The 18615-nt window shown below is 37.6% G+C and overlaps 1 protein-coding gene across 1 annotated transcript in view; it reads left to right on the top strand.

The window, feature by feature from the left end:
• LOC118570494 (vomeronasal type-2 receptor 116-like) overlaps nt 1-9981 on the top strand; it is a 48303-nt gene extending 38322 nt beyond the window's left edge. The window contains exon 6 of the mRNA XM_036169023.1: nt 9053-9981. Within this exon, the coding sequence (XP_036024916.1) occupies nt 9053-9981 (929 nt within the window). The remainder of the gene's footprint in view (nt 1-9052) is intronic.
• The last annotated feature ends 8634 nt before the right edge of the window (nt 9982-18615 follow it).

Raw genomic sequence — 18615 nt, 5'->3', positions numbered from 1 at the left:
AGATCCATGTCTAACACCATGCACAAAACTTAAGTCCAAGTGGATCAAAGATCTCAATATAAATCCAGTTACTCTGAACCTGATAGAAGAGAATCTAAAAAGTAGTCTTGAATGCATTGGCACTGGAAATCACTTCCTAAATATAGTACAGTAGTATAGATACTGAGAGCAAAAATTAATAAATGGGACCTCTTGAAATTGAGAAGCTTTTGTAGGACAAAGGACATAGTCAATAGAAAAAACAACAGCCAACAGAATGGGAAAAGATCTTCACCAACCCCACCTCTGACAGAGGGCTGATATCAAGAATATATAATATAAAGAATTCAAAGAACTAGACACCAAAATACCTAACAGCCCAATTAAAAAATAGGCTACAGAGATAAACAGAGAATTCTCAACAGAAAAAGCTCAAATGGCTGAAAGAAATTTAAGGAATTGTTCAACAACCTTAGTCATAAGGAAAATGCAAATCAAAAATGACTCTGAAATACCATCTCACACATGCCAGAATGGATAAGATCAAAAACACTGAAGACAGCTTATGTTGGAGAGGATATGGAGCAAAGGGAACACTCCTACACTGTTGGTGGGAATGCAAACTTGTACAGCCACTGGGGAAATCAGTATGGCGGTTTATCAGAAAACTGGGAATCAATCTCCCTCAAGACGCAGCTATACCACACTTGGGCATATACCCAAGAAATGCTCAATCATACCACAAGGAAACATGCTCAACTATGTTCGTAGCAGCATTATTTGTAATACCCAGAACCTAGAAACAACCTAGATGCCCTTCAACTGAAGAACTGATAAAGAAAATATGGTACATATACACATTGGAGTACTACTCAGCAAATAAAAACAATGACAACATGAGGTTTGCAGATGAATGGAGCCAGAAAATATCATCCTGAGTGAGGTAACCCAGATTTAGAATTACAAAGATGGTATGTACTCACACATAAAGGCTGGCTAGTAAAGATGACATTAGGAAAGGCACAGGAATTGCCCAGTAATGGAGAAATGGATAAGATGTACATGAGCAAACAGGGGGAGGGGTATGGAGGGCAAGTATTGGGGGAAAGGGAGCTTAGGGGAGAGGGAGGTCCTAGCTGGATCAGGAACAGAGTGGAAAAAGAAGGAAAGATATAACATGATAAATGAAGGTCCCATGGGAATAGCAAGAAGCAGAGTGCAAGAGAGGTCCCCAGGAATCCACAAAAATCATTTCACTATAGACTCCTGGCAATAGGCAAGTGGGTGCCTGAGCTGACCTACTGTCTTTGATCAGATGGCCAAATACTCTTTCATGATCGAACCATCATCCAGTGACTGGTAGAAGCAGGCACAGAGATCCACAGCCAAGCTGATGGTGGAGACCTAAAAGTGCAATCAATGATCGTGAGGAGGGATTATGTGAGCAAGTGTTATCAAGACCATGATTGGAAAAAGTACAGAGACAACCAACCAAACTAGTAGAAACACAAGAACTGTGAACCAATAGATGAGAAGCCCCCATGGAACTGGACTCATTCCTCTGGATAAGTGAGACAGTTGTTTAGCTTGAACTGTTTAGGTTGACCCCCCCTTGCACTGAGACTGAGACCTGTCCTTAGGTTTTTCAGTGCTAGTGCCTACACTGAGACACTTTGCTCAGCCTTGGTGCAAGAAGGAGGGGATTGGACCTACCTCAACTGAATGTACAAGGCTCTGCTGACTCCCCAGGAGAGACCTTCCCTTGGAGGAGGTGAGAATGGAGGGGTGGGTCAGAGGGTAAGGCTGGGGGGTGGGAAGAGGGAGGACAGGGGAATCCATGATGGATATGTGAAATGAATAGAAAATCTCTTAATAAAAAGGAAAGAAAGAAGAAAAAGAACTACTGAATTCAAAAGTGTTACAAAGAAGCACATTCTATCCCTGTTTCTATATTCTTGCCCAGCCTGCTTGTGTTCTTCTATATACTTAGCTGTGGTCAGAGATTGAGTTCACTAATTGAAGAAGAATAATCAGTCAACAAATTAAATAACTTTCTATTTTCTAGATTCCAAAATGTGTTCACTCCCCTCTCTCCACCCACTATTATGTTCTCTTGCAAAGAAAACCAAAAAGCCAATGCAAGAAATGATAGCCTCCAAATCCAAGAAAACAAATAAAACAAGACACAAACCCCCCAAACCCACCAATCTATAACCAAATAACAGAACACCAAAAAACTGTGGAGTCCATTCCATGCTGGTCCATTACTTCTGAATATAAGATCTGTCCTGGAGTGGTTGATATTAGTGTCACTCTATAGGAAAAAATTGATTTTACCTTTCTCAGCAGGTATACATGACAGTTCAGGCATTAACCTTTGCCCTAGTGGCTAAGTTTGCATTAATTCATTTTTAATTTAATGGTTTTAACTCATTTTAATACACCACAATAAGATATAATAAAAAACCAACAATTATTACAACAAAGTTGGACAAGACAAGGCAACAGAAGGAAAGAAGGCAAAATAATTTGAAACCTACGCTATGCACACTGAGGAATCTCATAAAGACACTAAACTGGAAGCCATAATATATACAAAGAGAATGTGGTAAAGATACATGCAGGCCCTGTGCATGTTCCTTCAGTCCCTGTGAGCTCATCTGAGCATTAATCATGTTGATTTCGACGGGGTAGTTTTCTTGGTATTCTCTGTCCTCTCTGGTTCTTATGCACTTTGTACATCCTCTTTTAGAGATTTTTGTCATTTTATCACTACATTTTTTCATGTCTTATTTGACTATTATTTGGTTTTACCCTAGTACCCTGGGCTATCTAGTCTCAGATCCTTGGTCACTCAAACAATTTTGAGTTTTGGTTCTACCTCCTGAAGTGGGCCTTATTTCTAATCTGTCGTTGGGTGATTATTCCCACAAGCTTGGTGCCAGCATTGCTCTAACATATCTTGCACACACTATACTCAAGATGAATGATTTATGACTGGTTTGGTGTTGAGTTTCTATTTTGATAACATGCACAGTACCTTCCTGTACCAAAGATGCTGGAGCATAGGGGTGAAGGCTCTATATGCACCAGCTCTGCATCTCCATCTTCAATGAATTGTATAAGTGTTGTCTTCATCAATGGGACCTTGCTGTCAATTTGTGGAGAGTAACCTATTTTCTTGGCAGCAGCCTGATGTGCCTGGGGATACTTATGGTGTCCCAGGGTACAACTACTTAATTAGCTTTAACTTACACCTGGTACTGGAAGCTTCATTTGGTGACAAGAGATGGCCAGTTTGCACTCTGTCTCCTTCATTATTGAGCAACTTCACTTAGATCACCTTCAAATATGTATGTATTTTAAAAAGTTTCAACTGTATTATGACATGACACTCCTCAAAAGACCCTCAATTTTAGCTCCCTCTATTACCTCCCATACATCTTGCAAACATTGTTGCCACAAACTACTTCCTACAACACAGAGTTTCAGGTGTCCTTTCACCATGTAACTTAACACAAGTTATTTAACTTCTAGCTCTTTGCTGTTCAAACCTCATTAAATCACATTTAGTTCTCACTCCATGTTTGAATTTCTTTTATCTTCATAATGATTCTCCTCAATACAGTATTTACTACAGAACAGCTTATAGGAAAGCTTTGCTTGATTTCCCCAGTTTACATATTTTTGCTGTCCAGAATAACTAAATGCTACCTTGTACACAGTGAGTTGAATTTTTCCCCACCTTCCTGCTCCAGGAGCACAAAAGAAACATTATATTACTGAATGATCTTCAGACAATGTGAACAGTCTGCAGTACAGAGAAGTGAAAAGACATAAGGGCTGCTTTAGACTACAGAATCTCTACTAAGAAGAATAAGTCATACACATATTCATGGTGTCTTCCATTGTAAAGTAAAATTACTGAAGTCTACTGACATTAGTATCTGTTAATTACATTGAATCTATAGTTGTATTGATTCTGAAAAACATTTAAAATAATACATGGATTAGTTCTTTGAGATTTAAAAACTTTGGTGTTTTGATCATGTTCACCCTGTTTTCTCAGCTCCTCATCCCCCTTTTTTTAACTATTCCAACTCTGTGTATAGCAATATACTCAGTGATATTTTAACACTATTTTGGGGGGGAGGTAATGGTTAAAATCAGTCTATCCGTAGATATTTGGTCTCAATAATGGCCAGGTATAGGTTCCATCCACTGGGGCTGGCCTTAAATCTAATCGCAGAGTAATTAATTATGCCCATAATGTTGGTGCCATTATTTAATCAATGAACCTGTCTTCCCGAGACAGTCATTATTGTAACTCATATGACTAAAATAGACTCATGAATATTTTTCACATTCAGTAATATGTTTAGCATTTTCCAGCACTATGAAAACAAGCCAGGAGGAACAAACATTCTGCGTCATTAGATGATTTACTTTTGTGACACAAGCGTGTCCTTTCTTCAACAATAGTGGTTTTCTGTTAAGTTCTAGAGGACAACAAAAACTAAGGGCAATAGCTTATAATGTTTTCATTCTATGGGACCCCACAGGCCAATGACTAAAATAGAGGTATCCCACTCTTGCTATTGGTGATTCATTTTCTAGCACTAAGTGAAATATTTTGAGGTATTTTCTCCCCTTATTAGATAACTACACTTAAAGTCTTTTTATATGTGTATTAGTATGTCTTAGCAAGATTCTACAGTAGTAGGTTTCCACACAACTTTTTCTAAAAGGCTTTAGCAGTGTTTGTTTCTCACAATTTTTCACCATAAGTAATTCAGTGACAATAATACTATATCCATTTACCAGAATAATAATATTAGGCTTTTCTTGGGAGCTATGGTCAATTTAGCCATATGTTCTTAGTTACAATATGGATTCAGGTACAATTTCCATCAAGTGGGTTGGGCATTAATTGAGTGACTAATTTCTCCCATAAAATTGGTACTACTAACTTACCAGTGGGCCTTTCTTACCAGGAGAGTTAGTCTCTCTCTGTGTTCTCCTCTATACTGACCTCCCATTCCCCACACCACTTTCTGTTTCCTTTTCTATCATTTTCCTGTCTCACTGTATACCACTTTCTACCATACTTGGCTTAAGACTCACTTTAATGTGTGACTTCTTAGTCATTTCCTAAACTCTGTGGATATTACAAATAAAGCACAAATGTCTAAAGACTTAACCTAAAATGCACAAATGTGAACATACATGCAGTATTTTTCTTTCTGGGTCTCGGTTACTTCTCTACAAATATTCTTCCATCTAATTTTTATGAGAATTGAGTTATTTTTTTTCTTAACATCTTAATATCATTACAGTATATAAATGTCTCTCATTTTTATACTGGCATGGATGAATCATGATAAATCCCTTTCCAGCTTTTTGGAAAATATTACCACTGATTTCCATTATGTCATTACCATTTTACACTTATATCACAGTGGCAAATGGTACCTTTTTCCACCTTTACCACAAACCTCAGCAACATAGGCAAAGATTTGCAAACACTGAAAAAATATTAAAATACTTATTAATTTATATCAATATGATTATAGCTTACAAGTATTATTAGTAAAATAATGACTACATATAAAGTAGATAAAGTGTACCATAACACCTTATAATATGTAAATGAATGGTAAAATCATTACCACTTTGTTGAATGAGAGAACTAATAAGCCAGGCATAACTACATGAATATGAGCTGAGAGGAACTCTAGATTATGAAGTCGAGAAATCATTAGTTCCTGTCCATTATTAGCAAAATTTTGAAAACCTCTGTCAAAATACATTTCAGGAACATGAATAAGAAATAAGGTAACTAAAACCAGAGAATATAAGAATGAACATTAACACATGGTATTGGGTAGCGAATTAAACAATTCTCAATAAATGGCATCTGTGACATTACATATTTACATATGTAAATTACATATTTACACATTGTATCTTTGTGTAACAACCTTATTCGCTGGAAAATGCTAATACTTTGAATAAAATTACTTTAAATTGGGAAGTTATTTTATTTTGTATGTTAAAGGAATGTTTATTGTCTTGAAGATTCTTACAAATTTCAGGAATTAAAATTTTTACTGTGCATATCTCTATTTTCAAGGGGACTCCAATATAATGTGATGCTTAAAAAGCATTTGTAATTAAATAGTACCATTGCAAAACTTTTGGGCTTTGTTTAAATAAGTTCTGTAATGCTTTTATAATGGATAGACTGCTCCCTATTTGCTCTTTTATTCATCTTTTCATATCTAGTTTTCACACATAACAGTGCCTCCTCTCCTTGCCCATCCTTTTTACAGATTCATGATTCTGAATGTATGTGTGTGTGTGTGTGTGTGAGAGAGAGAGAGAGAGAGAGAGAGAGAGAGAGAGAGAGAGAGAGAGAGAGAGAGAGAGAGAGAGAGAGAGAGAGAGAGAGAGAGAGAGAGAGAGACCTGGCTTAATAACAGTCATTGGTGTGATCCTTCGGTTGGGACTGTCCTTGGGAGACTGCTGAGTTCACCAGATTGGAATAGAATTGAAGACACCGAGTCTGCCTTTCACTGAATATATTAATAGAAAAATTTTTAGCAGTGAGGTATACAGTATTCTGAGTTCTTCTTTGAATATTGACCATTGTTTCTTGAATGTTGGCCATTTCATACTTGTACAGATACATTGCAATCATGCATAACTCTTAGAATGAGTGATTGCAATGGCCATGTATTTCACAAGAGATGAAAGTTTGAATCTTTTATGCTCATCTTCCCACTCTTACAATGTGCCTTCCTCTTCCCACCCTTACAATGTGCATCCAGTAAAATGTACTGGAAAAAATAAAATTCAACTAAAATCAAATTTGACAATATCTTGAAAACCTTATCCACAAAATAAAATATGGAAAGTCTGATGATGAGTTTAGTCTTTTAAAAGTACCAAAAGCTTTAAATATAATGAAAATGTGGCAGGAATAAATCAATATGTATATATTTTAATTTCAAGATTAAATAAAAACATTCATTGCAGAGCTTGAAAAACAGATTTGTGAATACTGAAAATATCATAATACATCTGCATCAATATGAAAATGAATGCTATCTGCTGTGGATATTCTGTATGCTGTGAATGTGTTGCTCTGATTGGTTGATAAATAAAACGCATGGCAAGACTGGAAAATCTCCAGCTAGAGCTATCCACAATGTTTTGAAAACAGTTTCACTACAGAGTATTTTCAAGTTTCAAGTATATGATAATGCCCATTCCCTCTTGTTCCAACAAACGGTTGAACAAAATTGGAGAGTGGCAGGATCCATGCATGACACTTCATTGGGCAACAACTGAGGATAGCATGAGTGGCTCTCCTTGGGGCAAGGCCTCTGGAGACAGTGACCCACTTGGTAAGGACTTACATATAGTACACTGCATAATTCTGGGCATGACTCCAGCAGCATGTGTGCTATGTGCTCTCCTTGTTTTCACTATGCTAGCCACACTGCTGCCATAATGAGTCACAGTATCATGAAGTGTAATATTTAATATTTGCATAACTGTTCTCTATGGAATTATTTTAACCATAAAAGCTTTAAGGAAAAGCTATAATAGTAAATGAACAACAACAACAACAATGATATCATGAAATTTGCAGGCAAATGGATGGAACTCAAAAATGTCATCCAAGTGAGGTAACCCAGACTCAGAAGGACAAACATAGTATGTACTCACTCATAAGTGGAAGCTAGATTTAAGGCAAGAGACAACCAGACTACAACCCACAGCTCCAGAGAAGCTAGCTAACAATGAGGGACCCCAAGAAAGACACATAGATAGCTCAGCAAAGGAGAAATAGATGAGATCTACATGAGCAAACTGGGAATGGGCAGGTATAACAGAGGGTAAAGAATGGGGGTTTGAACATAAGGAAATGGGAGGGTTGAACTGGAACAGGGACAGAGTGTGAGAGCAACGAAAGAGATGCCATGATAAAGGAAGACATCATGGGAATAGGAAGAGCCAGGGTACTGGGGGGAAGCTCTCAGGAATCCACAAGGATGACCTCACCTTGGACTAATGGCAATGATCAAGAGTGTGCCTGGACAGGTCTACTCTGTTGGTAGGTCATCATAGAGACTTTATCCAGTGACTGATGGGATCTATGGTTGGTATATAAACTGAAAAGAAAATTTCTTAATAAAAAATGAAAATAAGAAATACTGTGAAAGAGATGATATCAAGAGTTAATAGGGACACTCATAAACAGGGAATGTAATAGAACCACAGAAACACACTATTCCCTAATTTCTAATAACTGTGCCAATACTACAAGAAGTTAAGGGATATAGACATAAGGACAAGAGACAAGTAATGCCAGCTGTTAAGAGTAAGTGTTTAAGTTATATTACCTATAAGATAAAGGAAAAAATCTGATATACCCCCAGAGGGAATAGAATCATCTGAAATGTAGAATGGATTCATCCAGCTCTGACAGGTGAGTTGATTGCAAGAACACAGACCTTACATCCTCTGATAAATATTAACCTAGAGACAAAACTGCCTCTCAAACTCCATGATGCTGTAACTGCACTTGTTGCCAACTTGGAATACTGTTCTACCTATAGATGTGCCTAGATTGAAAAGTTCCTTTGTAGCTTGAAAAACTGCCTATACTTCTGATTATGAAGATATAGATCTAAAATATCATGGCTATAAGTGGGTTAATAGGGAGACAGAAGGGAAAACAGACAAGGAACAATCAGTAATTATTGTAATGACTTTTAGAGACTTACGGAGTAAAACAGGTTGTAAACTGTTCAAGCAAGCCATTGAGGCTGAATAAATAAAGATGGCTCAGGAAGTTTGTAGCCACTTGTTTGAACATCAGCAAGTGGCCACAATTCCTCCTTGGCACTAATTAAAATCACTATATTGTGCTTATTTTTTTTTACTATAAGAATACAAAGGAAGATGAATTAGCTAGCAACCCAATGAGCAGGTACTGAGACATGGCTCTGTATAAAAAGAAATAAAGCAGCAATGTCTCACAATTATCTTCATTTCTGACCAGATGTAGATCAATGTGTGAAGTGTCCAGAAAGTCAGTATGCAAATGCAGAGAAGAAACAATGCCTGGAGAAAACTGTGAGTTTTCTAGCCCATGAAGACCCCTTGGGGATGGCTCTCACCACCACAGCACTGTGTTTGTCTGCACTCACAGCTATGGTTCTTGGGGTATTTGTGAAGAACAGAGACACTCCCATTGTCAAAGCCAATAATAGAGCTCTCAGTTACACCTTGCTCATCACACTCACCATCTGTTTCCTCTGTTCCTTGCTCTTCATTGGCCGTCCCAACACAGCCACATGCATCCTTCAGCAGACCATATTTGGAGTTGCATTCACTGTAGCTCTCTCTACTGTGTTAGCTAAAGCAATTACAGTGGTTATTGCCTTCAAGATCACTTTTCCAGGGAGAATGGTGAGGTGGCTAATGATATCAAAAGCTCCAAACTTAATCATTCCCATATGTACCCTGATTCAACTCGTTATTTGTGGAATGTGGATGGCAATCTCTCCTCCCTTCATTGACCAAGATGCTTATGCTGAACATGGACACATCATCATTTTATGCAACAAGGGCTCAGCAGTTGCCTTCCACTGTGTCCTTGGATACCTCTGCTCCTTGGCACTTGGAAGCTACACCATGGCCTTCTTGTCCAGGAATCTACCTGACACATTCAATGAAGCCAAGTTCCTGTCATTCAGCATGCAGGTGTTCTTCTGTGTCTGGGTCACCTTTCTACCTGTATACCACAGCACCAAGGGGAAGGACATGGTGGCAATGGAAGTTTTCTCAATCTTGGCTTCCAGTGCAGCTCTCCTTGGCTTGATCTTTGCCCCCAAGTGCTACATTATTTTGTTAAGGCCAGATAGAAACTCTCTTAATCTCATCAAGCACAAAACACATTCTCAAAGAAATAAGCATCTTAGACATTAGTAAACTAAACTTTATTTCCATGTTAATAAATTAAAGAAAAGTATAGAAGTTAGTCTTCTGTCAGTTTGTCCTGTAGTCTCTTTCAGAGATTGATAAGAAGGCACTTCTTTTAAGCCTACAAATGTGATAATGGTTTCAAACTCCTTATTATCCTGAGCTGTTCTGGACTTCAATGATAAAGCAAGAACACCAAGAAATTTGCTGTGTTATTTGCTCTGTATGAAAAGTAGGAGGCAATCTCTGCTACAGAGCTACAATATGGGTTTGACTTCCTAGGTTACCATTTACTTATCCAATCACATTAGAGTCTCTTTTTCAGAAACTATCTATGGTGAAATTTTGTTTGTGCTTTAACAAATAAATCTTGCCTTAAGATCAGAGTGTAAAGCTAGCCACTAGAGGAAACAGGAAGTCATATTGCTGGGTGGAGAGAGGAAGTGGTAAGGCAGGCTGGAGACAGGAGCTTGACCTTTCCAGGCTGAGAATTTGGTAGAAGTAAGAAGCAGCTATGGCTTGCTCTTTGTCTCTCTGATCTTTCATCATTTACGCCTATATCTGACTCTGGGCTTTCATTATGAAGACAAATCTGGATTCATGCTACATTTGGCATCCAATTGGAGGGGGGCATAAATTCACAAAAAAGTCATTTGCTTGTGGCTTTGCAGCTATCAGCACAAGCTGGAGCTCCATGTGGCCAGAGTCACTATGTCACCACAGGCTGTTTTTGTTGCAGGCTCTCTGCAAGGAGCTCCACAGGTGCATAGGCTCAGTATGCTGCCAGAGTTAATCCCTTACCACCAGCCAGCTCGGCCTTTAGTTGATTCCTGATGCATGTGTTTCTTCCCCATGATCTCTTGTGTGAATTTTCAGACAATAACTTCCTTCTCCTGGTGCATTGTATGCTTTTCTGGGTCCCTTTCTTGGGCTGCTACTACAGTAGGTAGCTGCCTTGAAAAATGCTCTGACTTCTACTGTTCTACACAGTGTCATCTGTGTCACATCTTTACCATCATCTGAATCCTCATTGTTGGCAGATTTGATGAGACAAATGGGAATTTTTAAAGGGAGGAATTGGTTTAAAGAGAGTTTTGTCCCACATTAAAATTGGGAAACATTATTATAAAAGAGAGTTAGATCTCTGTATAATAATACTCTGGATGGTCTGAAAATGGAGTCATTAAATGAAAGGATAATTAATTTAGATGGAATTGATGTAATGTTAATTATAAATAATATCTGTTTGATCATTTTTGTCTTATCATTTAAAAAGTTTTTTTAATATGAGTACCAAGATAAAAGTTTTAGAAAAACTTATTAAGAGATCATAGAGATATTCAGAACTAGACAAAGGAATTTAAAGGAGAACCAATACCAGCATTGCATTATAAGGTTACAGAGGAGCAACCTAAGGTCTTCAAACAGACAACTTCAATTTATCCACAAACCTTACAGAAACTGCCAAATGATAGATAACCCCAAGGCTGTGTAAGAGCTAATTGGACTACTGTGTTTGATGTGAGCCTATTCAAAGAAGTTAGTTTCATATCACATGCATTCACCTTTACTGAAGCAGATGTTAAACTCCTGATGAACTTCTTATAGAATTATTCTTCAAGACTGGAGATATTTGGTTTCATCAGTCTTGGAGCCTAGTCCTCATTTCAAAATGGAGGACATAGTAGCAAGATGAGGCTAAGAACACTGAACAGTGAAGTAGGACTAGAGCTATGGAAATCTCCCAAAACCATATTATGCTAATGTAGAACAGCAATCTCTATGTTTTGACCACACTTTGGCTTTATGCTAGGAAGCATCCTCAAATGTTTGTGGATAGAACTGAAGAAGTAGAGAAGAAAATTGTGGAATTTACTGAAGTTATGCTGGCCCCAAAAGAAACCTTCACTAATATTTTTTACAAGGATTGACTGCAGCAATAAATAGAATGGTACAAAATTCAGAAGCTAGACAAATAATAATTGAATCTCTGGCTTTTGCAAATGCTAATGCACAATGAAAAAGGGTAATTGGGCCATTGGACCCAAGATACAATAAATATTGAATCTCATAGCTATGATGATGCTTAGATAGGTAATGGTATTTTCCCTGGTTCCTGCTCTGAGAAACTTCCCTCCCAGAGTCCTGGGAAAGATGTTACATGAAGCATAGGATTATCTGAGGGAAACAAATCTATATATGCCATGCTCCTTTTCCATTTACTTTATTCCTCTATGACAAAATTCTATCTATACAGCTTCAGCTGCCAGCTCACATTCAGCCCCTCTCTGTGCCTATGTTCCCTGACCTCATAATTTTAGTAAACACCTATGCTTTTGACCTCATCATCATCCTCTGTTCCTTCGTCCTTCACCTTTCTTTTCTTGTACCTTACTCCTGGACCTGAGAAAACTCTACAAGAGATCTGCCATACCATGTACAGACTCTCTGCCTTTCTCTCCTCTCTCTAGCCATGCAGCTCTGTCTACCCTCAAAAAACACTCCCTTCCTCTCCTTGCCACACAACTCTCTGTGGCTAGGAATTATTTCACACTCTTCGCTACACCTGGATATGAAAATCTCCTTTGTACTGGGTCAATAGCTTTGGGATGCCTCTAAGCCTGGAAGCAAGGGATAGTCTGAGCTTAATGTGCACAAGAAGCAAAGTTATACATCTACAGCTTCCTTGTCTCACAGGCTCAGTGGGGGAGTTAGTTAGTTACCTAGAGGATAAGGACATCTGAGAAGCTGAACTCTTTGCCAACTGGTCTACTAGTAAATGGGCCCACAAGAATTTCATAGCATAAGACATATGAAATATTAAATACTGAATAACACCAAATATTCCATGATAGATGGCTTCCTCTAGAAAAAAAAATGTGTTGCAATTTCTAGGTATAGCTTTGATACATAGCTGAAACATTATAATATATTCGTGCAGCCTCCAAGCGATAGAAGAGGTGGTTTCCAGAGGTTTGGGAAAAAACTGTAAGTTGTTTCAATCACAATAAACAAGGTCACCTAAAAAGTTATTGGAAACAGGGCATTCCTAGAAACAATATTTTTGCTAAGAATAATCCCAACTGCTCACCCTTCCTTTCTGGCGTATGCAGAAGGTGTGGCAAAGGCAGAAATTGAGCTAATATATGCAGATCATCAAGGGACAGTCAAGGTAACTATTTGCCATTAGGAAACACTTTGATGGGCCCACGTCAAATTTGGTTCAGACATTTTCTGTCATTGTGAAGGAAACCCCTTCCAAGAGCAATTAAACAACCTGATGCCTATTGTAAGAAACCATACCACTTTGCGGGATAGAATAGCTATAGAAAAGAGGACAAAAAAAATCAGAAGAACTCATAAAGAAAATATTTTGACAAGCTTCTATAAATTAAGAAAAACCAAAATTAAAAATACAAGTAAATAACATCATTGAAGGTCTTATAAACACAGGTGTGGATGTAACAATAATTGCTATAGAATCTTGCCATCCAAATTGGCCTTGTCAGGATGTAAATGTTCAACTTTTGGGGATTGGAACATAATCTCAGCTAAAACAGACTACAAAGTGTGTCAAATGCATAGGCCAGAATAACTGAGAGGAAAATTAAAGCCATATATGGTTCACATAGTAATGAACTTTTGGGGATAGCATTTATTACAACAATGGAATACTCAGATTAACATTCCTCCAATTTCAGAAATAAACAATTAGTTAACTTATGTTTCTGGGAAAAATATTAGACAGTATTATAAAGAACAGTCACCAACCATTCAAGTTGTACAAGAACAGGGTACAAAAGCTGCTATTCTTTCAAAATCATTAGCAGTCCTACCTGTAAAATGGTTGACAGACACACCTGTAGGGGTTGAGCAATGACTGAGTTCTTTTTTTTCCTTTTTTTTGTTTTTTTTTTTTGTTTGTTTGTTTTCACAGTGTAGCTTTGTGCCCTTCTTGGGACTCGCATTATAGACTAGGCTGGCCTCAAACTCAGAGATCTGCCTGCCTCTGCCTTCCAAGTGCTGGGATTAAAGGCATATGCCACCACCGCCCAGCATTTGTTTGTTTGTCTTGGGGTTTTGTTGTTTTTGTTTTTTCTTGGAGCTGAGGATCGAACCCAGGGCCTTGCACTTGGTAGGCAAGCACTCTCCCATTGAGCTAAATCCCCACAACGGCTTTTATATCAGAGAAATCCTAGACCTTATAAGAGCTGGTACAGAAACAACAAAAAGCTAAATATTGAAGAATCAACCAACCCTTGAAATTTTCCTGTATTTTTTACTAAAAAGAAACCTGGAAAATGGAGAATGGTAACAGATCTATGAGCAATGTTAATAAGGTGACTCAGCCTAGGCTTTCTACAATCTGAAATTTCTTTGCCTTCTCTTTTACCTAAAGAATGGCTTCTAATATTTATCAATTTAAAATATTGTTTGTTCACTATATATAAAGAAACAGAAAAATTTGCCTTTATGGTACCTACTTATATTCTCGGCCTGTTAGGAGATATCAATGGAAGGTTCTCCCATGGGGAATGTTAAATAACCCTACTCTGTGCCACTATTTTGAAAGTCAGCCATTGTAGATGAGATGTAAGCATGTATAGTTTACCATTATGTGGATGGCATCTTACTAGATTCAAATGTAGATACTTTGAGAAAATTATTGAAAATGTAAAGAGAATTTTCTTTGTTGGAGATTACAAATTTCTCCTGACAAAATGCAAAGAGAAGATTTTATTAAGTATTTAGTATATAAAATAGGTCTATAAAATTTAGACCTCAAAAAATGCAAAATAGGAGAGATCAATTGCAGACCCTTAATGACTTTCAAAGATTTCTAGGAGACATTTCCTTTCAAGGACCCACTATTGAAGTAGAAAATCAAGAACTAATTAATGTGTTCAAAACATTTGAGTTTGGTAAAGTTGTATCTGTCAATTTCCCTGTTATGATCTTGATCCTCCCCTTGTTCATATAATCACTCTTTCCTGTAGATGTAATCGTCTTGTTAAATAAGAAACACAGAGCCACTTGCAGAGTTAAAAACCAAGAGATCAGAGCAATAGCTGAGAGCCTTACCCTTCCCTGCTTCTGCTGTCTTTCCTCTTGGCAAGAGACCTGCTTCTGTATGTCCTGTCTTTTTTATAGGCTTTCTGATCTGCTTTCTCATTGGTTGTAAACCCAGCCACATGACCTCCTCATCACTGCCTTTTTGGATAGACCTCCAGGTCTTCTATGGTTGATATTGAGATTAAAGGCATATGTCTGCCATGCTCTTGAACACAAAGAGATCTACCTAGCTCTGCCTCCCAAGTGCTGGGATTACAGGTGTGCACCACCACCACCCAGCTTCTGCTCTGGCTTGCTCTGACCTCAAGGCAACTTTATTAACATACAAATAAAATCACATTTCAATACAAATAAAATATCACTATACTTCCCTCTCTTCAGCTGGACTCCCAGAGCTCAACTTGGTTCTTGGTAGTGGATATCTGTATCTACTTCCATTAGATACTGGTTGAAGGCTCTATGATGACAGAGTATTTACTAATCTGCTAACCAGGGTAGGTCAGTTCAGACACCCTCATCACTATTGCTAGTAGTCTAATCTGGAGTCATCCTTATGGATTCCTGGGAATTCCCTAGACCCTGGCAGTGTGATCAGGATCTATCCCTGGTGCATGAGCTGACTTTCTGGATCCCATTACCTATGGTCCAACACTATGCTCACCCTTGATCCAGCAGGATGGTGTTTGGTCCTTCCTCAACTGAATGATACAGATTTAGCTGCACCTACATGGGAAAACTTACCCTTTGGATGAGGGGATGAGGAGTAGGTCAGAGGTGGGGATTAGGAGAATGAAAAAGAGATAAATCTGTGGTAGTTATCTAAAATGAATACAAAAATTTAAAAAGAAAAGAAATGCACTTCGAGGGGCTGGAGAGAAGGCTCAGAGGTTAGGAGCACTGGGTGCTCTTCCAGAGGTCCTGAGTTCAGTTTCTAGCAATTACATGGCTACTCACAAATATCTAAAATTAGATCTGGTGCCCTCTTCTGGCATGCAGGTATACATGCTGGCAGAACACTGTATACATAATAAATAAATAAATCTTTTTTTAAGTTTTTGCCATCACTTTTTAGCAATACAAAGAAATGTCTTACTTGTTCTTTATACAACCAAAGTCCACTACCTACAGGAAATAGTCTAAAGTGTACTCAAAGAAATGAAATCTGGCAGATGGATGTGCTTCACTTGGCAGAATTTGGAAAAATAAATATGTACACCACACCAATGATACCTATTCAAGGTTTCAATGAGCAACTGCTTTGAAATCTGAAAAAGCTGATTCTGTAATCACACATTTGCTAGAAGTTGTGGCCATCATGGGTATACATGTACAAATTAAGACTGACATTGCTCTAGCATATGTCCCTAGTAAAATGAAACATTTTTTTCTTATTGTAATATAAAGCATATTGCAGATATACCACATAATACTACAGGCCAATCAGTTATAGAAAGATCAAATTTAACTCAAAACGATATGCTAAATAAATGGAAAGCAGTGATAAAGACCCGCAGAAATAGACTGAATAGTGCTTTACTAATTTTGAACTTTCTAGATGCTAATGAAAAAGGAACAACAGCTGAAGAAGACATTGGATAACAGGAAAACTACAGACTTAAATCAGCATGTCTACTTTAAATATGTGCTGACCTCAAAATGGAAATGTGTTACATTGGGTATGTGTTATGTTGGGAAGAAGTTTTGCTTTTATTTCGTCAGGAGAAGAAAAGCTATGGACACCATCAAAATTGATAAAGGTTCATCAACCACCATGACCATTCAATCTTAACTAACTTATATGACTAACAAATGCTTCTCATTTGATCAGATATAATTTGCTAAAAGGGAATCTCCCCAAAATTAGGATTGGGTAAGGGCTTTGTTTTTGTCTCTTCAGGAGAATGAAGGCATCCAACTATGGAATCTGAAGAACACTGGACAAACTAGGAATCTGAAGAAAAAGGAGAAATCATCCAGAAAAATATTCCCAAGAAAAGGAGTAATTGGCCTATTAGTATATCACATCTCCAACATGACAAAATTGCATAATCTTCCTAAATGTTTGTTTCTCCTGTTTCTGATATTCTATACAGACATATAATGTAAATTTGTATCTATATATGAATGTTTCGCTGAACCCTTAAGATATTTCACTATATCATATTTTTAATTGGTTTCTGTGTTTATATTGATTAAAACCATATTGTCAAAGTTAATTAATTTGAACAACATCCTCTGCATACATGCTATGGTTTCATAGGTTTGTGTTTTGGGGGACTCTTAACAGTGGAATGGGAGCAGTTTCTGACTCTTTTGTGTACATTTTGGACCAATTTCCTTCTCCTCATTACTTCCTCAAGCACTGATGCCTCATCCTGTATATGTAACTAGTCTCATTGTAACTTAACACCATGTTTACTTGATATCCCTTGGATGCCTGCTCTTTTCTGAAGATAAATAGACAAGAAGCAAAATCTGGAGGTCAGCATTCATGGGGTACATAGAGTAACTGCAAAGAAAAGAGGGAGAGGAAACTGTGGTTGAGAGAAAACTAAAAAAAAAGTGCTATTTTAAAAAGGAAAGAAAAAATTATTATTTTTTTATTAGTAGTGTACCAATCTTTTGTATAATGCATTGAATGCTATTAGTACATAGACTCATTTAGGACTATATTTTAATGGCCAATATCAAATTTCAGTCAATCAGAACAATCAGCTTAGAGTTAGCTACATGTAGTGCCTATTCAAATGTAATAAAATGTGTGTCACATGTCTGGCTGTTTGAAGTATATCTGACTACACACATTTTAATTTAAATAGAGACAGTTACACATTTTTCTCTGATTGGTTCTATCAATTATCCATTTTTTCTTATATTGATGTATATTCTTTCAATTAAAATCATGTACTAATTAAAGCTTTCAACTCTATTATATCCTATAATTTATTATGATTTTTTAAAATATAGATGATCTATTAAGAAAATTAAGTTCTTTAATTTTTTCATAGTTGTGTGAAAACAAATAAATTGTGAGATACTTATTTGTATATGACTTTTGTCCTAGTAACTGTCACTATTTATACCACTACAACTCACCAAACCCATCATCCTCCACCTGACCAAACATCCTCTACAATATCACCAGTCCCTAGAAGCACAAGAACCACCTGCACCAATTGGAAGAAGTGAATAATTGGTAGGCCAGCTAAATTGCCCCAATCTCTAGGCCTTAAGCACCAGGGCCCATCAGTGCCCCTCCCCCTCCCTTATGAGCCCCATCAATGGGCCAGCAGGTAAGAGTCCTGTAGGCAGACCACTCTACCACCACTGCTACCCATTGGACTCTGTAACTTACAAAACCCACTCCAATGCCCAAACACACTGAAACTATCATGCTCACCTAGGCCAAAGATCCCCTGCAATATCAGCAGAACCTGTGGACATAAGCACCATCTGTGCCAATTGGAAGATCAGGCATAGACGAAACATATACAATTTGGAAGAAGAGACTCCATAGGCACAGGCACAACCCACACCAGTTGGAATAACCAACCCCTTAGGAACAAG

Source organism: Onychomys torridus, chromosome 19 (genome assembly GCF_903995425.1).
Source record: "Onychomys torridus chromosome 19, mOncTor1.1, whole genome shotgun sequence".
NCBI lineage: Eukaryota > Metazoa > Chordata > Mammalia > Rodentia > Cricetidae > Onychomys > Onychomys torridus.
The sequence above is the reverse complement of the archived record's forward strand: the minus strand, read 5'-3'. Positions and strand labels throughout refer to the sequence as shown.